The sequence below is a fragment of the Osmerus mordax genome, chromosome 20, assembly GCF_038355195.1.
Source record: "Osmerus mordax isolate fOsmMor3 chromosome 20, fOsmMor3.pri, whole genome shotgun sequence".
Taxonomy (NCBI): Eukaryota; Metazoa; Chordata; class Actinopteri; order Osmeriformes; family Osmeridae; genus Osmerus; species Osmerus mordax.
This window is the reverse complement of record NC_090069.1, coordinates 11,452,390-11,473,415: the sequence shown is the minus strand read 5'-3', so window position 1 is coordinate 11,473,415 and position 21,026 is coordinate 11,452,390. Positions and strand designations below refer to the sequence as shown.

General features: G+C 42.7%; 1 protein-coding gene across 1 annotated transcript in view; it reads left to right on the top strand.

Moving 5' to 3' along the window:
- Positions 1 to 21,026, top strand: part of LOC136964282 (pappalysin-1-like) — a 316,793-nt gene that overhangs the window by 136,611 nt on the left and 159,156 nt on the right. Inside the window, exon 10 of the mRNA XM_067258338.1 lies at positions 1,594 to 1,790. Within this exon, the coding sequence (XP_067114439.1) occupies positions 1,594 to 1,790 (197 nt within the window). The remainder of the gene's footprint in view (positions 1 to 1,593; positions 1,791 to 21,026) is intronic.

The following is a 21,026-nucleotide window of genomic DNA, read 5'->3' as shown; positions in this document are numbered from 1 at the left end:
CTCTTTCCTTTTGCCATTTTTCTTTGGAAATCAAACACCATGTTGATAGAACCTTCCGTCTGTCCACTTGTGTGTCCGTTTTTGTCTGTGTGAATGTGCTTACATTTGTGTGTGCGTGTTACAGGGAGTTGGATAGATAGCTTTCACCAAGCACAATGCAAGGCTACAGGAGCTTGATGGGCTCAGCAGGTTAGACTAGCATCAGCAAATAAGGGGTCATGAAAGACTGTAGGCTGATCAGAGTAGGACTGGAGTCCTGATATTCTATCTCACTCACACACAGATGCAAACATACACTGTCTCTTTTTTCTTTCTTTCTTTCTCTCTCCCTCCTTTTCTCTGTTCTGTGTCTTTCTCTTGACCATCACTCTATCCACTTTGTTCGCTTTTTTCCCATTTGGTTTCTCTCCAACTCCTCATCTCGTCTTGTTCTCACTCCATCACTCCCTATTTCACTGTCCTGCTCTTAATTTCTTGGAACTGTTTATCCTGTTCTCATTCTCACACTTAATCTCTTCTTTTACTCTCTAGACCTCTACATTCAGTTTCTTCACTCTGTCTCTTCCCACTGTCTATCACTATGTCTATTGCTTCTTTTAAAACTGTTTTGGACTGTCCCTTTTCTGTCACACTTTCCGTCTGTCTCCCCACGTCACCTTACTACTACTTGAGCTTACCCTATTTATTTTCACTACCCATTCCAGCTTACTGTCCCCCTCCCTCTCCCCCTTTCCCTCTGTTTGAGTGGAGGGGGCGTACTGTATTCCTCATGCCCCCTCTCCAGCCCCTCATTTCAAAATCACCAGATCCAAGTGAGGTTTGAGCAGGGCTTGGGAGCGCTGGAATTTCGAGGAGGCCCAGCCAACTTGGCACGGAATGCTGCCTTTCCCCCAACTGGAACCCCCGGCCTACACTGCGAGAGCACAGCCGACCCCAGCGTCTTTACCTTCTTTACTTTTCTCTTCCTATCCTCTTCCGTTCTCCTCAGCTCCACTTTTCCAAATTGGAGCTTCAAGCACTCTCCGGGTGGGGTGTCTGGAAAAGCTATACTGCTGCAACCAACTAACCCTTTTTTCTCTCTCTCACATACACACAAACACACCATATATACCACCACCAAGATTATCACCACCTGTTACTTTATTTGTAATTCATGTCATCATCATTGTCCTCTGGTATGAAATAGTGTCTAGGGGGATGGAGAAGGCTGAAAATGCTGACCTGACATAAAGAGGACAGACACTGTTTACACTCCCCTAGCATAGAAGAAGGGAAGACAGGAGGATAAAGGAGATGGGGAGAGGGACCCCCAACTAAGCCCATGTCATATATTGTTTTCATAGGAACTAAGTTTTGTAGGAGATTTAAGCAAAAATAAATTAGTGAAAGGTAAGATTACATTGGTTGCCCAGTTGCTGTATTAAGAACTGTATGTCTGTGTGTCCACTTCCCACCTTTCAGACACCTTTCAAACACCTTTCAGACCACACATACATTTGCACGCTAACCCACACCCTACTCCTTTCTTCCTCATTCACGCCCTCTCAACCTTATCCTACCTCATTCCCCCCCCCCCACACCCCCTCCCCCCAGAGGAGCCCAGCATGTGCTATTTCTATGATGGCGATGGTGTGTGCGAAGATTTTGAGAGGGAGACCAGTTTTAGGGACTGTGGCTTGTACACGCCCAGTGGCTTCCTGGACCAGTGGGCAACTTCTGTGGAAGTGTCACACGAAGAAAAGCTCTACTGTCCTGCCGAGGTTGCCGCTGGCTACCCCCTTGTCACAAAGGTAAGTCCTTCATCTGAACAAGGTAACTGCTCTTTGTTGAGATATACCCATTAGTTGCCTAGGTAGGATCACATGCACCACACCTTACTTCACTTAGGATTGTGTCTGTTTCCCCCAAAAAATGTTTTGTAGTGAAATGGTTTTCTACAAAATAGTAATTACTTAACAAGTAATGGTAGTGTAGTTTCTATAGCTCAAATTGGGTTAATGCTAGCGGAGGACAGAAGTCAAGGTCATTAACTGGTGTTCAAGAGCATTGATCTGTTGCTGTAACTAGACAAGGGACAAATTGCTTAGAGCCCAAAACATTTGAGAAACACCAACTCCATGAAAGAGAGAATCAGGCTTACAAATGCATGCCCACAAGCATGCACACACACACACACACACACACACACACACACACAAGAACACTCACTCTATCCTGAATAGAAAGGGATGGAATTTGAGAAAACAGTAACATGCATCACAGAAAGATTGATGTTGTTTTAGTTCAAGTTCAAGTCTTTTATTGTCAGATGCACAGAACAACACAGGGTCAGACAGGGCACTGAAATTCTTAGGACAACGCAACTTGGCATAACATAAGTACACAGAACATAGATTTGATCTATGATAAGCTAAACCTCCTAATATACAAATAATATACAATATTCAATACAGTATACTAAACCTCTAAATACACATAAGTACCGATACTAAACTTATACTAACCAGTGGCGGCTGTGGAGCCCCTCAGGGGCTGTGGGGGCGAGAGAGAGAGATATCAAAAACAGACGAGGCCAAAAAAATAAATTATATATATATATATATAAAACAAGGAAAACACTTTGAGGGTGCTCATTGAGAACCCCAAGTTTCAACTGCCAGGTAAAGGAATTCCGTAATGTAGGCAACGTAACAAATCTCCATCCATTTCCATGGGCTAAATAGTCTAAAAATACCTGAATCTGGCAACAATGGCTTTTGCGTATCTTACGTGCCTTTTGCGCCATTACGCCTATTGAACGCGCACATTTCTAAAATGCTAATCATTACGTTCTTCTCGGTGAAGGTAGAGACATGAGTAAAAGAAAATATTCAAACGGTGCTCAAAAGCACAGCAATAAACTGTTTTCTGAACAAGCTCGAGCAAAACACCCAAAGACACACTTATTTAGACCAGCCAGAGAGGAAGCTATTATCAACATCTCCACAGACGAAACACTACCGCAGCCGCAGCTAGCTAGCAGCAGCACGTCTTCACCAGTAACCAACAATAAATATACTTGCTTAGCCTACTTATTGGCAAGAATAAATGTTTTCCTTTCCTCCATTGATTGTGTGTTATTTCATAGTGGCGATGCTATCCTTGGTGCTGAACTATCAGAAGGCTAGCGCTGTCTTTGGTTTTGAACAATGACAAATGTGTGGCGGCCTGCGGAAACCCTTCACATCGTGAACATTTGGGTCTTTCTGGGTATTATACATATTTGGAAAGTACAAAACTCCTGAATACAAATCTGTTTAAATCACTCAGATATCTTTATCACAACTGAAGTTACACAATTTTAAAGTTGTGTCAAAAAGTGATAAGGAGGAAGATTGCATTGAAAGATTCCACTCCGTTTCATTTGAATTCTGTGGCGAATATGGAAAGGAAATCCTTTTGTTCGTAATCACGTTGTGAATGTAAATGTCAGTTCAAGTATAGGCTACATTAATAACTTCTCAGCAAGTTATTTTTAAGTTTAACAGCCTGACTTCATTGATAAGTTGTTTGGGGCTGCTGCAGCACAGAAAAGAGCAGGCAAACTGCAGCATTTGATTTGAAATGGCTTGAAATCTTGCTAGCTGACATGTCCAAAAACCGTTGAAAGTAACAGTTTTTCACAAGTAATTATATACTTTTTGTAGATTACAATGAAGGTTAGGATATTAACTATAGAAAACATAAAAAATCTCAATGTTGACAGAAAACGATTTTCGATATTTTATGGCTTATAGCCAACAATGAGCGGCCGCGACATCCCACACAAATAGGCTGCTGTTGTGCTTTTGTTATTTTATTTATATATTTATAACTGTTTTATTTCTCTCTTACATTGGATATAGGCTATATTTAAAGGTAAACAGCAATGTATAAGATAGGATGGAGATACATTTTGAGTGGATTTAGGGGAGGGGCCTCGAGCTCCGACTTTGCGGGGGCCTCTGCAAAGTCCCGGCCCCCACTGATACTAACCTAAGAAAAGTGAAATACAATAGTGCAATATTGCTGATCGTGCTACTAGTAGCTGAAAGTGACAGTGTGTAAAGTGACCCTTTCCGATGAAAGTAGACCTACTTGGTTGTGTGTGGACAAAGCCGCCCTCCTAAGTGCATTCTACTTTGCACTATTGTGGTCTCAAACTAGCATAACTACATGTGGCCTACACATACATACCGTAAGTTAATTGGAGTACCGTACATGGCGGACTATATGGGTCACCACTGTATGGTTTTCCATGATAAATAAGGCATGTATAGTTTCCAACATTTTAGACTCACGTAGTGGAAATAAGAATTTGAGAACTTTTTACCATTTGCGTACAAAATCGGAAATGCAATTACACCAAGGTCCACAAGGGCCTATGCTAAAAACCAAGGAGTGAGGGTGGGGGCTTGGTCACCCCACAATTTACAGAAAGGATGTGTGCGTCTCGCCAAGCTTGCGCATATGTCAAGGGGCAGGATGAGTCTGTGAGAATTTTAAGCGTGCGCGGTGTGGAGCAATTACATTTAATTCAATCATATTTTAACATACCAAGGTGAAATTGCGTATGGTACTTCAGAATTATGTCATCTTGAAGCCAATAAGGTTTGAAAAACCATCAGTCAAAATGATATTTGATTTATTGACAAAAAGATATTTAGGCAATGTGGACATTTACATAAATACACCCCTTTCAGACATTTTGTATTGCATTTCTTATTCCATTTCAAATGAAAATGTATTTGTATAGCCCTTTTTACACGCAACCATATCACAGAGGGTTTCACATACGCCCATAGAACTGCCCCTCAACCAACCTAAACCCTCAAGGAAGACAAGGAAAAACTCCCAGAAAAATTCACTGCAGGAGAAAAAATGGAGGGAGGAGCAATTCAGTGAGGGATCCCCTTCTCCAGAGACGGTTGGTGAAAGAGAGGAGCAGAACAAAGGCTTTACATAGTCATACAGCAGGGAAGTGTCAATGGGTTTTGAAACACAAAATCCATTGTTCAACTTGGTAGATGTAGGGACCGGGAAACTCGCTGTTGCCCGTCATGGAGACTGGTTTCCAGGTCCAGAGTTGGCAAACCGACGACCAGGCAGGTGTTGACAGCTCAAACCCCCCACACCACAGGGGATGTGTGGAGGGGGGACAGTGAAAAGAGAGCAGGGATTAGAGAATGCCAGGAGCAGCTAACAGTTACAGTCGTATTAGAATGAGATCCCCACCGGTCAAGTGTGGACTAGTGCAGCAATTTAGCAGAGCAAAGAAAAAGGGTATTTGATGCAGCCCTAGACACTAAGACAGCGCCAGCCCCCCTCGGTTGGAACATGAAATATGTTCCAGGGGAAAGAACTCTAAAATAAGTTATATTTAGAGAATAAGGGTGAGAATGCCCCTTCGACCATTGTCAACAACTAGTAACGGAAACTATAACAATAACAATATACAGTAACAGGTTTAATTTATTTGTAAAATCTAGATGGGGCAACGTGAACATTTAGAAGCGTTAATTGCAATTTAAAAGTTACATGTGATACACACAGACAAACACACACCCCAGGTTTACATAGAAAGTACATACACACATATTTATCTTTAGCAGTCATAAAATGGACTAAACAAGAACGTTTTTAACCTAATTTTGAATGTCGAAACAGTATCAGCCTCCTTAATCGAGACAGGTAATTTGTTCCAGAGAAGAGGTTCTCTATATGAGAACGCCCTACCTCCAGCAGTTTTTTTCTTAATTTTGGGAACCACCAGATAGCGGGCATCTTGAGATCTAAGTGTCCTTGCATGACGATAGGGTGCAAGGAGACCAGAGAGGTAAAGTGGTGCCAATCCATGCAGAGATTTGTAGGTTAGTAATAGAACTTTGAAATCAGCTCTGGCTTGGATAGGGAGCCAGTGTAAAGAGACGAGAGTAGATGTTATGTGATCAAACTTTCTGGTTCTAGTTAATAATCTAGCAGCAGCATTTTGCACCAGCTGTATATTTTTTAAGCAAGTAATTGTGAGGCCAGATGACAACACATTGCAGTAGTCCAGTCGGGATGTAAAAAATGCATGTATTAGTTTTTCAGCATCATCCTTTGAGAGGAATTTGCGTATTTTGGCTATATTACGTTAGACACATCTGCCCGCACACTATCCCCATCCATGCTGTTTCCCTCTCTCCCAGCGCATGTCACGCCAAAGCAGAAATGCTGCAGCAGCCGCATGAGGTTTAGATTTAGTCAAAAAATTGCCTCCCACAATCAAACATATTAACCGCAACATTGTTTTCAAACTTTCTCAAAGACGGCTTGAAAACCGCGGATATTGACTCTCTTCTTGAGTAGATCTTTTTCCAGAATCTCAGTCAATCCCCAATCGAGATATCCTCATAGGCAACTGGGCTACAGCACAGCCCACATTTAGCTCCTTGCGATATAGCCTGTGATAGTAAAGTTGCCGTCTCTCTGTTACAAATGTGTAATGTTAGAGAGGCAAGACACAAGGTTGACTCTCAGGGCATATTTAAGATATACATTGTTTATTTTGAACAATTGTCAAACAATGACCCCTCCATATATTATTGGTAATATAGTAATTTGCCAATAGGTGTCACCGCATCAATTGTGCTACCACAATCCTGTTATTTCTTCTTTGGTGCCTCCCTATAAATTGACATGTTTGTGAACAATAAAAGAGACGTACAAAATTGGGCCCAGCTCGTCGCTAAAGCAAGGGAGAGGTATTTTTTCTTTTCTTTTGTGTGCGCTGCATAGACAGTGTTGTGGGACTCACAATGGAAAACAAACTGTTTATTGAAAAGCGGGGTGGAAATTCCAGATGGAACATTTGATGAAAGCTGAAGGACTATGGGGCATGGTGATGGAAACTGACTAGGTGGGAGAAGGAGTAAGTGCACAGGCAAGAGCAGAATTTGAAAAACGGAAAGAAAAAGCATTTTCTGTGTCGGTGCTGAACGTGAGTGCTCCCCAGCTGTACCTGATAACAAGCTATAAGACCCCTAAGGAAGGGTGGGACACGCTAAAAGGACATTTTGAGGGAGACACTCTTGCAAACAAGCCGTTTCTAAAAAAGAAATACTTCAGATGTGAAATGAAGGACGGAGAAAACATAACTGAACACTTGAAGCGAATGAAAGAGTTAACTAACCCTAGCTGGGGGCAACAGGTGCAGTGATTGAAGAGGAGGACCAGATCGTAACACTGCTGGGTAGTCTGCCATCAAGCTACGCTACAATCGTCACTGCACTGCAAAAGAAGTTGGACAGTCTATAGCTGCAGTTCGTACAGCAAGCATTAATAAATGAAGAACAAATGCGAGTGTCCGCTGATGGTGATGCTATGTTCAGTGGTGCCGCGTCCGGAGGCGCGTCAGCATTGACAACCTCACAAGTCCGTATGCAGGCTAACTACCGGTCAGCGAGAGTCGACAGTCCCGGCTCGTGGAAATGTTACAAGTGTGGGAAGGAAGGACATATCAAGCGTGACTGTCCAAGTATGAGAAAACAGACTAAATCTCACAAAGCCAAAAATGTAACATGTGACCATGATGAAGATGCGTCCGAGAGTGCCTTCGTCGCCTGAGAGGCAAATCAGGCTAAGATGACACAACAGGTTGCGTGGTTAATTGACTCTGGAGCCTCAAAGCACATGACGTGTCATGAAGAAGAGTGGTTGATGCTCTAGGACTTGGTAACGTTAAACTGAGAATGACATTAAATATGTTATGTGAAGAACGTCACAATGTTCGATGTGCTGTATGTTCCCAAGTTATCCGGGAATCTCTTCTCAGTAGGAGCTGCTGTCAAAAAAGGAAATACTGTGAAGTTCAATAAGTCTCGCTGTTCAATCCATAATAAAAGTGGAAATCTCACTGAATGTCGAGGGGAGTTCGCTCGCCTGTCACTGTGCGCCAAGTGCATCAATAGCAGCCAGCTTGTGGCACCAGCTACTGGGCCACACCACTAAGGTGAAAGAACTTAAAGAAACGGTAAATGGAGTGGACTTCCTTGCAGAGAAAGAATTACCCTTCTGTGAAGCATGTGTGGAGGGTGTAGTGAGGTCCGCAAGACCACACGGAGCCAACATCTTGCCACACCTGAAGAGTGATTCAATCACATCAGACAAACATAATCAGCCCTTGTGACACCCTCAGTATGCTGATTACCCACCAAACGCCGATGCAAAGGAACCATAGAATTGGGGGGGGGGGACCTCCCCAATCTACCTAATCAGCCCTCCTGCTAGCTTGCAAGCTTCAAAGGGCCTGATTTAGACAACACGTCTCCAGCGACCATTTGCTATCCGTTTCGGCGGCGATTTGAACAAAGAACATACCTTGATCAGAACTTTTGAGGAAAGTTCTTGAGACTTCACCTTTACCACAAGAGTACAAGGTGGAGAATTATGAGAGGGATATTTGTGTTATGTTTGTTACTTTGTTTTAATGTTGTGTTCACTGAAATCTTGATTCTAGTAACAACTCTTTCTTCCTGAAAGATAACCACGTCATTCTTGGTATCTACACGAAGCTATCATAATAAAACAATCATTCAACTATATTTTGTAACTGTACCAAGATGTCCAGAACAATATTTGAACCATCGAATGAACCAGCCAGAGATCAGATCACACCTTTGGTAGGTGTGAAGGAAGGAGGGGGGAGTTGAGAACCCAGCTTCCCCCAATCCACATCTGACCCCAGACGGGTCCTCTCTCGAACTGTATAAAGCCCTAAGATGACCATCAATCTCTGACTCCAGCGAAACCGACCATGGCATGAACGCCATCAGGATTGGCGTTCCAAAGGACGTCGCCAAGCTTCTCCTGAGATTCAACTTCATAGTGAACGCGTCACTATCTGGACGTTTCAACAGAAGAACCAAAAACGCAATTCCAAATGCGACTTCACTGAGATCCCGCAGACTCAGTCACATGACCCAGCGCAGCCGCGCTTTGACTTCAGATTCTTCAAATGGACCTTTGGCGCGAACCGCCCTCAACATCATTGATCAACCCCTGATCAAACGTAACTATGGCTAACGCTCTTTCCTCCTCGACATGGCATTGGCGTGAGCTCTGTTTATGATTTGTAAGGATGTAATCATTGACTGTACAATTTCTGTCTTTCTTTAAGTTAGACCATTTCATTCTGTTCATTGAAACCAATCTCTCATATCAAACCCATAATCCAACTTGTTCATAAGATCTGTTTACCTTACTTGAATAAATTCATTGTAAAGATTTTGACGTGCGTGTTCACTGATGTTACGATTGGCTCTACACTTAGAACAAATTCATTCCTAAAGATGAGACTGATTATTACATATTAAACATAGGATTCCCTAATGTCCTAAACCAATATTAGGGTGGTGCCCCAAACTTGATGATAAATTAAGTATTTCTATCTTTAAACGAGCAAACCCCGCTACAAGGGCAAGCTGTCTAGGAAACCACATAAGCCAGTGGGAGAAATCCGTTCCAAACGTAGACTGCAGTTGGTTCATAGTGGAGTGAAGTCCTTTGCAAATTCAAGGAGTTTGAGAGAATATTATCGAGTGCGGACAGAAGATAGCAAGACTAAGAACGGATAATGGTGGAGAGTACACATCCAAAGAATTCCAAGAATACTTGAAGGCTCAAGATATCCACCATGAGACAACTGTACCTCACACACCTCAGCAGAATGGGGTTGCAGAAAGAAAAAATAGGACATTGGTTGAAGCAGCGAGAACCATGCTCTCACGCCAAGTTAACAAAGTCGTACTGGGCAGAGGCTGTAGCGACCGCAGCTTACATACAGAACAGACTCCCCACATCTGTCCTGAAAAAAGTGACGCCCTACCAGAGATGATGTGACAAATAGCCAAATGTAAGTCACATGAAGGTGTTTTGGTGCGTAGCTTATGCACATGTCCCAGAAACAGACAGAAGGAAACTGGACAAGAAAGCAGTGAAACTTTGTTTTGTGGGATACGCCAACAATGCCAAGGGCTATCGCTTGTATGACAAAGAAAAAAAGAGGATTTTAATTCGTCGGGATGTGATCTTTAATGAGTCAGACTTTGGCTTGAAACAAGAAGTGGACATTTCTTGTTCGGAGGACAAAGCCATCATGAAATCTGAGAGATCACCAGCCGATTCTACTGTCAGTGGAACTGCTAGAGAAGGCGACCAGAAACCAGAAGTGGACGTTTCCTGTTCGGGGAATGGAGTTCTCATGAAGACCGAGGAGAGAACACCAGGAACTGCTAGGGTGGGTAGCAGGACCAGAAGACCACCTAGGAGATACGGCATTGACGAGTTTGCCGACCTGGTGACTGTTGACCATTATGCTAGTGTTTGTTGTGTTGCGTAACCAAGCACACTTAAAGAGGCAATGATGAGTCCCGACGCAAAAGAATGGCAGGAGGCGGCCGACCTGGAATATGGATAATTGCTGGAAAATAAGACGTGGGATTTAGTGGAATTACCCAAGGATCGGAGGGCCATAGAATCAAGATGGGTGTTTAAATCAAGCATCATAGTGATGGAAAAGTGGAGAGGTACAAGTGCAGACTCGTCGCTAAGGGTTACTCACAGATGTTGGTGCTGACTACGATGAAACATATTCACCCGTGGTACGTTTTAGCTCAGTTCGTACGTTGCTGTCCTTTGCGGTCCAGAACAACATGCATGTGCATCAGATGATTGTGGTGATCACATTTCTGAACGGACACCTGGATGAGGAGATCTATATGGAGCAGCCAGAGGGATACATCAGACCAGGGGAGGAAGGTTTGGTGTGCAAACTGAAGAGGTCAATATACGGACTGAAGCAGTCCCCTCGCTGCTGGAGAAAAACCTTCACAGGGTTCATGAAGGACATTGGTTTCGCACAGAGCACATCAGACCTGTGTGTGTTTGTGAGAACTACACAGGAGCTGGAGATATTAGCTGTGTATGTAGATGATTTAATCCTGATCACGGAATCGATGGAAAGCATGGAGGAGCTCAAACACGCTCTTAAGAAGCGTTTCAAGATGAAGGACATGAGAGAAATTTCCTATATCTTGGGAGTCTCGATCATCCAAGACAAAGAAAATAACTGCTTCATCAGAAGCATTACATCGAAGCCATTCTTCAAAAGTATGGTATGCATGATGCAAAGTCCGTTACAACTCCAGCTGATGCAAACGTAAGGCTGACAAAAAAGACTGTGTCAGCAAGCCTGTGAATCCAAGTACTTACCAGTCTTTGGTGGGTAGCCTACCTTATGCTGCGATGGCCACACAACCCGACATAGCACACGCAGTGAGCGTTGTGTCAAAGTTCAATGCAAATCCAAGTGTTTCACATCTGACTGCGGTGAAGAGGATCCTACGGTACTTGAAAGGAACACTGACGCTCGCTCTCAAATATGAGCGGTCAGAGTCTTTGGTCGGTTTCTCAGATGCTGACTGGGCTGGAGACCAGGAAGATCGTCGCTCTACGACCGGTAACGTGTTCTTACTGTTTGAGTATCTTAGGAGTGAGATTGAACTTTGTTTCATAAATTCTGTTTAGCTGTGTTTTGTGTGAACTGTTACGATGTAATACCATGAACATGGTAAAAGGACTAAGAAAATATATTTTTTTGTCGTTGATATTGTCGTGTCTATGCGACTACTTATTAATAAAATAATCAGGCTCACTCGGAGGTTAAGTTTACACGTGAAAACATCACTGGGTTTACTTGAGGTTCTGCACTCAATGTATACATGCGCATGGCGAATAACCAATAGGAGAACAATACATCGGGGAGTGCTTACACAAAGAAATACAGTAGATTCTTATTAAACACTACACTCCTCCTTTTTTAGATTAACACTACACAATTAAATGTGCAAAAATACAACAAAACATTCTGCTTTACAGATCCTGTTTGATAGTGCACAGTGGGTGCATTGGAACTTTTTTTCAAGAACAGTCCATAACTTTGTTACAGCCACCTGTAAATAAGACAAGTCATTACAACTCCAGTCTTTTAGGTGGTGCCCTGGTTCTTTCTGGGTAACGCCTTGGACCCTGTGGTGTCTTCTCTGGGGACACACTGTCCTTTGCAGGCTTCATAGTCTTTGGTGTGTCATGAACAGTATTGAACTGTGTGTTTGATGGTGAGTCTGGTGTTGGGTCTTGTTGGTTGGATGCAGGCAGCTCAGAGGTACCGTTTGGCTGCACGTTCAGTAATTGATTGACATGACGTCTCCATGTCTGCTCTCCAACATCCACCTCGTACATCAGTGGTCCATTTCTTGTCACAATCCGTCCCGGTGTCCACTTGTTTTCTCGATAGTCACGTGCCAGAACTTGCTGTCCAACGTCAAAGCTCCTTGCTGCCTCGCTTGACAATGCGTTGAATTGTTTCTTCTGCACTTCCCTCCGCAAGTTGGGTTTTAGGAGGTCAATGCGAGATCTCAAAGGCCTGTTCAGAAACAACATTGCTGGAGTTTGATTTGTTGTTGAATGGACAGAGTTCCGATACACAAAAAGAAAATTGTCCACTTTATGTTGAAGGGTGACGTTTTCCTTTCCCATGGCTTTGATTGATTTCTTAAAGGTTTGAACAAACCGTTCTGCCAACCCATTTGTTGCAGGGTGGTGTGGAGCTGATTTGACATGCTTGATGCCATTCATCTTCATGAAGAGTGTAAACTCTTCTGAAGTAAACTGTGGACCATTATCGCTCACAATTATCTCAGGTCGGCCATTTCTGGAAAAGATGGTCCTAAGTACAGAAATAGTCCTTTCTGAGGTTGTGGATTTCATTTGTACCACCTCTGGCCATTTTGAGTGGGCGTCCACAGCTATTAAGAACATGGAGTTCATGAATGGCCCAGCAAAATCAATATGCACTCTTTGCCAGGGTGCCGACGGCCACTCCCACGGGTGTAAGGGTGCCGGTGGGGGCGCATTCTGAACAGTGTGGCATCCTGCACAGGTCTTGGTGATATCTTCAATCTGTCTATCAATTCCCGGCCACCATACGTAACTGCGAGCCAGGCTTTTCATTTTGACTGTGCCAAGGTGACCTTCGTGTAAATTTTCCAACACCCTACCGCGAAGTTTGGGGGGTACTACTACACGCGATCCACACATCAGAGTTCGCTGGCAAACAGAGAGCTGGTCACGTCTCACTGAAAATTCAGGAAACATGGCATTTCCATGTGCTGGCCAACCTTGTACTGTGATGTCATTCACTTTTGATAGTGTAGGATCTTTTTGTGTTTCTCTCTGAATCTCAGAGTTTGTCACAGGTAGCTGTTCCACCAACGTTGTATGGAACACTTCTGCTGGATCTCCAGATGTAGGCTTTTCCTCCTCAGTTGTCAACAGCGGGAGGCGTGACAAGCCATCAGCATTACAGTGTTGCTTTGTACCCTTGAACTCTATATCATATGAATGAGCTCCCAGGAACAGCGCCAATCGTTGCAGTCGGGTGGCTGACATCACTGGGATTCCTTTCCTAGGTTGAAGATGGATACCAGAGGCTGGTGGTCTGTCACTAGCGTGAACCTTTGGCCGAAAAGGTAGTGGTGAAACTTCTTTATGCCCCACACTAAGCTAAGGGCCTCCCTGTCGACCTGCGCATAATTGCGCTCAGCACTTGTCAGAGACCTTGATGCGTATGCAATTGGACGCTCAGACCCGTCAGCCATGGTGTGTGACAGGATGGCACCAATCCCATAAGGGGACGCGTCGCAGGCCAGGCGTATGGGCCGTGATGGATCATAATGGGTAAGTAGCTTATCAGAGGTTATTAGTTTTTTGGTTTCCTTGAAAGCTTTTTCAAATTTTTCTGACCACTCCCATTTAGTTCCAAGCTGTAGCAGTGTGTTCAGTGGATGCACCACTGAAGCAAGCTTTGGTAGAAACTTGTGGTAATAGTTGACAAGGCCCAAATATGATCTTAGCTGTGACACATTTTCTGGTCTGGGGGCTTTTAGCACCGCTTCCACTTGTGATTTAGGTAAGCCAAATCTGTCGATGATGTGACCACAATATGATATCTCACTCTTGAAAAACTCGCATTTTTCTCTCTTCGCCCTTAGGCCATAGTCACTTCACAAAGTCAACTCTTTTGAGCACTATGCTGAGGTTTTGGAGATGATTTTCATCATTCTTTCCTGTGATCAAGATGTCATCGAGATAACACTGTGTATTTGGTATATCCTGAAGCACTTGCTCCATTGCTCTTTGCCAGATGGCTGGAGCTGATGCAACGCCAAATACAAGCCTATTATACTGGTACAGTCCCTTATGCGTGTTGATGGTTAGCAACTTCCTACTTGATTCCTCAACTTCCATCTGAAGGTAGGCCTGAAACAGGTCAATTTTCGAAAACTTCTCCCCTCCAGCTAGTGATGAGAAGATGTCTTTGATTCGTGGTAGAGGATACTGTACAGTACGCAGCACCGGATTAATGGTCACCTTGAAATCGCCACATTTAATCACTGGGACAATAGGTGTAGCACAGTCGCTCCAGTCAACCCTGGAGAGAATGTTAGATTCCTCCAGGCTCAGAAGTTCTGCATCAACTTTCGGACGCAGTGCTGGACGTGCCTTGTGAAATCTTAGTGTCGCATTGTCATCCAATTCAATCTTTGCTTTAATGTGTTTTAGCTTGCCAATGCCTTTCTCAAACACTTTTGCATGCTCTTCTAAGAGCTGAGATAGTCTTTGCTTAGAGCTGCAGTTGTGGCTCTCGAGGCTTGGAGATACGTTGAGGGCTTTAATTGCATGCCAATCAAGCTGGATTTTTCTTTACCATTCTCGCCCAAAAAGAGCTGGTCCTCCATTTTTCAACACATAGAGTTCCAACTTGTGTGTTTTGTCACCATAAGTCACATCCACTTTAAGTTTTCCTTTAGGAGACACTCTCTCACCAGTGTATGTTTTTAACATCACTGGGGTCTTTTCTAGCTGTAGCTTGGAAAACAGTCTTTTGTAGTCATCTTCAGAGATTACGGACAAAGCTGAACCTGTGTCCAGCTCCATTTTCAACTTTACTCTGGACACTTCTGTTGTTATCCATATAATTTTCATATCTGCTTCTGTGATGTTGTGCAGTTCTAAGCATGAAAGTTCATCTTCATCACTATCTGTATTATCAGATTTTTCATATTCTGTCACTTTATGCATGTGTTTTGCGTTTTGCCTGAAACTTTTGTTTTTGTCAGTTTTTTCTTTTTGGCTGTGCTTTTTGGCTGATTTACACACTCTTTCTATGTGACCTTGTTTGTGGCATTTTCTGCAGGTCTTGTCTTTGAACCAACAGTCATTTGCGTCATGAGAGGATTTTCCACATCTGTAACAATTCTGCCCTTTTGTGTTATTTATGGACATTTTATGCATTTCATTTTCAATGCCTTTCTTTTGTAATTCTGATGCATCCTTAGCTGCTGTTTCCATTGCAATTGCAATAGCCAGTGCTTTTTCTAAGTCCAAGTCTTTTTCTGATAGTAGCCTCTTTTGTGTGCTTGAGCAATGCATGGCACAAACTAGTCTGTCTCTTAATGCATCAGAAAGTCCATCTTTGAAATCGCAATTATGTAAAAGTTTACGCAGTTCGGCCATGTAGTCAGAAATGCTTTCATCATTTGCTTGATCTCTTCTATGGAATCTAAATCTTTCAGCTATCACTAGAGGTTTAGGCTTTAGATGTTTTTGCAAAATCTTCTGAATATCATCGAATGTCTTGCTGGACGGTTTGGCTGGGCTAACTAGGTTGCGTAGGAGATTGTACGTCTTAGCTCCAATTAGACTGAGGAGAACGGAAACTTTCTTCTCTTCCCCCACATCATTGGCAGCACAATACAATTCCACTCTTTCCATGTACGCTTCCCAGTCTTCTTTAACACTATCGAACTTGTCTACCTTTCCAACATAAGCCATCTTCAGTCTGATATTTACCGTTTAAGTGTACTTATGCGTCGTTTACTGTGAGCTTTTCACGTGTACTCAAGCATCCACCATTAGCCTAGCTACTCCTCTAGTGCTTCAAATCTAAACCCCAGATTGTGAAGTCGGTAACAGCAATACTTACTACATTTACATTTATTCATTTAGCAGACGCTTTTATCCAAAGCGACTTCCAAGAGAGAGCTTTACAAAGTGCATAGGTCACTGATCATAACAACAAGATAGCCAAAAAACATTGCGAGTAGCCAAAACATGAAACACACGTTGTGAACAACCAAAGTAAGTGCCAAAGGGAAGAACCATAAGAGCATGTAGTTAAACAAGTTACAATTAAACAACATGAACCTATAAGTGCAAGTGTACCTGTGAAAAAAAAAGAAGCAAGCAACAGTAATAAAAACAATATATCACAGCGAGAACAAAAATTTAAAACAGTTACCACTAACCACAAGAGCAACAAGTCTCTAAGCAAGAGTCATTGTGATCCTTGAGGAAACTAACATCGGGTCAAGCGAACCATTCCTAAGTACCGTTGTACTCCTGGAACAAGTGCGTCTTGAGCCTTTTCTTGAAGGTGGAGAGACAGTCAGTATCTCTGATGGAGGTGGGGAGTTGATTCCACCACTGGGGGGCCAGACAGGAGAAGAGCTTGTGTTGGGACCGGGCGGTCTTGAGCGGTGGGACCACCAGGCGGTTGTCTGAAGAAGACCGTAGGTGACGGGTGGGGGTGTAAGGCTGCAGGAGAGACTTGATGTAGACGGGTGCAGTCCCGTTCACCGCTCGGAAGGTCAGTACCAGGGTCTTGAATCTGATACGGGCCATGATAGGTAGCCAGTGGAGAGAGACGAGGAGTGGGGTAACATGGGAGCGTCTGGGTAGATTGTAGACCAGGCGGGCCGCTGCGTTCTGAATCCTCTGAAGAGGGCGGGTTGCACATGCTGGGAGACCAGCGAGCAGCGAGTTGCAATAGTCCAACTTGGAGAGGACAAGTGCTTGGACTAGCAGCTGGGTGGAGTGCTCAGACAGGTATCTCCTGATCTTCCGGATGTTGTAGAGGGTGAATCTACACGACCGGGAGACCGCAGCAATGTGGGCCGTGAGGGAGAGCTCGTCGTCCATGGTAACCCCAAGGTTCCTGGCAGAGGATGAAGGGGTCACCGTCGCAGATCCCAGGGTGATTACTAGTTGAATGGTCTCCCTTCTGTGCGCAATTGTTTAGCTATCCCCCTATCAAACTCCTCCACTTCACTGAAATAGTACAGACAATATTACTTCTAGGTAAGCATAAATATCAGTTACACTAACAAAGTAGTGTACATTAATTAGCATTACTTAGGTGATTGATAAAGGTATTAATAGTAGATGATAAAGTTGTATGGCATTGTGCAGAAAATGTACATTCTCTACTTACCTCTGATGACAAACTGGTCCAGAGATGAAGACCTTTTCTGCATCCTGCAGGGACAGATTCCTCAGCATACTCAGGCCGTATATGATGGCCTACAAAAATTTGACTATATGGTTAATTTTTAAGACAGTAGGCTGCAGATTTCATTTAGCTGACTCCACTTGCTTTTATAATTTTAAGTTGTATTAATGTGCTGGCTTTATCATATAAGATACCTACAGTAGTTGGGCTTGCCAAAATCGCACTATGGATTCAATATAACAAAACAAATTGACAAAAGTTTTAGAAAATTATCATAAGTGAACAGATAATTGTACCAGAATTGTTTTAAACGTTTAGCTAACTTAAATATGTTGAACAATACTTGATTCACATACGTTGCACTACTGTTTCATTAAACAAATAAAAAGAGTAACAATTTAGTTCGTTTTGAAGAAAGCTATTAAAGGGGTCATTCATTGCAGAACTGAATTTACCTTGCAGTTGAATAACGACAGTTCAGTGGGTAAAATGGACATACAGTGAACCTCAAAGTCCATTGACATCTCTTTCCTATGCTGTAAAACGGTCGGTTTTGGATGTACCCTTTTTAGCGCTGGTCTGTACCTTTGTCATTCCCCAAAATTTTCTGCGCGATGGTCTGTGTGCTTCCACGGAATTACAAAGAATAATTTTTGTTCAAGGATATTGAAAATGGACTACGGTCATAGTGTTCCAGCCTGTACAGGGAATGCTGACACTTTTCAGAGTCTTCCCAAGGAACCAAACACTCGACGGGCTGTGATGTTTGTCTATTAGAAGATCCCTGTGCAGTTCGACCCTGAATTACTAGTGATGGGAAGTTCGGATCATTTTACTGATTCGGTTCTTTGAATCTCGTTCAGTAAAATGAACAAATCTATTTTCGAGTCATTCGTTCATTTCAACGGGGGGAGGGGGGGGGGGCTATCCGTCCACTGCAAACACGTATCATATTCTCATGTAGGTTAGTGCATGATGATGATATGTGCACCAGCAGATACTATTTTAAAAGAAATTCCTGCATTAAATAATGTATCATGACAGTTTGTATGATTTGGTCATTTATTATCACACTAGCATTTAATTATCACAGCAAACAATTACACTGCACTAAACTGTAAGTGTAAATGTAAAGTGAAAATAACAAAACCAGTCAGTATGATGACTTGAGCGAATATCATTCACGTCTTACTAAAACAGCGGCCACGCGAAAGGGAATGAGGAAACTGTTTCCTCTATTAAAAAATACAATGCGGGTCACGTGAAAAAAGGATCCAAAGACTCGTAGAAAGACGAGTCGGGAAATGAACGAATCGTTCCCTCTAGCTACCACTACAGAGCCTATGCAGGTCACGTGAAAAATGATCCAAAGACTCGTAGAAAGACCGAGTCGGGAAATGAACGAATCGTTCCCTCTAGAGTTTCCTCTAGCTACCACTACAGAGCCTATGCAGGTCACGTGAAAAATGATCCAAAGACTCGTACCTGAAGACCGAGTCGGGAAATGAACGAATCATTTCTGTTTACTTGGACGAGCCTATGCAACAGTCCCCATGCGTGGCCACGAGAAAATGAAAGAATCAGTCTTTGAGAGGACTCGTTACTCCCGAGTCCTTGTAAGGATTCGTTCAAAATGAACGAATCGTTCACGAACGACACATCACTTTCAATTACACATTTCCTTGATCCAGAGGACAGTTTTGAAAACCTGGGACAATGTAAAGCAGGATTTGCTATGAAGCTGTTGCTGAAAAGAGGTGCTGTTCCGACCTTATGTTCATCACAGCCACAAGCTGTAATATGATGTTGTCGCTAACATCTTGTTTGCTTTTCTGCAGGTACACTTGCACTTATAGCGATTCATGTTGTTTAATTGTAACTTGTTTAACTACATGCTCTTGTGGTTCTTCCCTTTGGCACTTATTTTGGTTGTTCACAATATGTGCTTCATGTTTTGGCAGCAATGTTTTTGGGGCTATCTTGTTGTTATTATCAGTGACCTATGCACTTTGTAAAGCTCTCTCTTGGAAGTCGCTTTGGATAAAAGCGTCTGCTAAATGAATAAATGTAAATGTAACAGCTATTAGCAATGCTAACATATCCTGCCTGTATCTAGCATCGGTAGAATGTGTGATGATTTAGTTTACTGGCAATGTGAAACGTTATTTCATGTTCCTGACTGTGTTTCATTCAAATAAATAACCTGTGTTGTCATGTAAATCTACAATTCAAGATGCATGTTTGTCCAGATCTATTTTTCAGCAAGATAGCTAGAGCTAACTGAAGCTGAGTTAAATCACAATAGTTTGTTTGCTAAGCTGTAGTGCTAACGTTACCCACCTAAGTCGATCCTGTTTGCTTCGACAACAGAAGTGTAAACAACTAACGTAATCATTTCAAATGATATCTAGTCAATCTGTTGAAAACAGTGTTGTGTAGACACAATAGATGTATTTGTACGTTTTTATTTCAAGTCTCCACCTTCGATGTTTCAGTGAGTGCTGTTGGCCGTGTTGCGTCTTTGCTCAGCAGCTTCACTCGTTGTAGACCAACCAATCAGCGCGCAGCTCATCTATATATTCATGAGCATACCATAAAAGGAGAAAACCTAGCATTTTTTCCCGGGACAAATTCACTGGAAGTATCAGGGGGCATAGAACAGCACCCGGGCCATTTTCAGCCCAACCAATGTTACAGACCCTATTCAGAGACCTTAAGGAACAGTGTGAAATTTCCAGAAAACCCAGTCAATCACCCCTTTTGAAGCTAACAAATGATTGTGTGTAGCTAGCTAGTGCCCTAACTACTGAATGCTAGCTAACTAATCAAGTAGTTTGTTTGACGTTGAAAACCACTCGAGTGTCGTGAAATTATTTCGACAGCAAAGTTGAAGTTAGCTAACTAACATTAACTTTATTGTCCAATTCAAGACACCAGAAATTGTTTTATACCAGTGTTTCCCCGACCATGTAGAGACAGAAATGACATGCCGTCGTGTAAATAAGATAAATAACATAAGGCCATTTAGTTTGTTTAATAAAAGACCAAACTATATACCTGTTTTATAGGAAAGGTAACCTTAAATGACTTATTTTGTGATCTGGCGCAATTTTTTTAATTAATTTTTTTATAAAATTAACTTGACCTTCCAGGGGCGGCGGGGGGTGCCATTGGGGGGGTGGGGCGCCCCCCTAATATAATGGTAGGGGAAACACTGTATACATAAACATCCGTGATTCACATTAGCTACTTACACTCTGATTTTCGTCCATCTTGTTCTGAGCCGTAACCCTACAATATTCACTACTGCAGGAAAATATTGATTATCTTGTTCCGGTCCATGTTTATCCAATTCGCTACGTGGCACTGTCAGATAAAACAAGAGTCCTAGAACTGCGGTCCTGAAACCGCGGTCCTGAAACTGCAGCTCTGCAGGTACATGCCAGTGTTTCCCCTACCATTATATTAAGGGATTATTATTATTATTATTTTTATATATACATAGCACCTGATCACAAAATAAGTCATTTAAGGTTACCTTTCCTATAAAACAGGTCTATAGCTTGCTCTTTTATTAAACAAACTAAATGGCCTTATGTTATTTATCTTATTTACA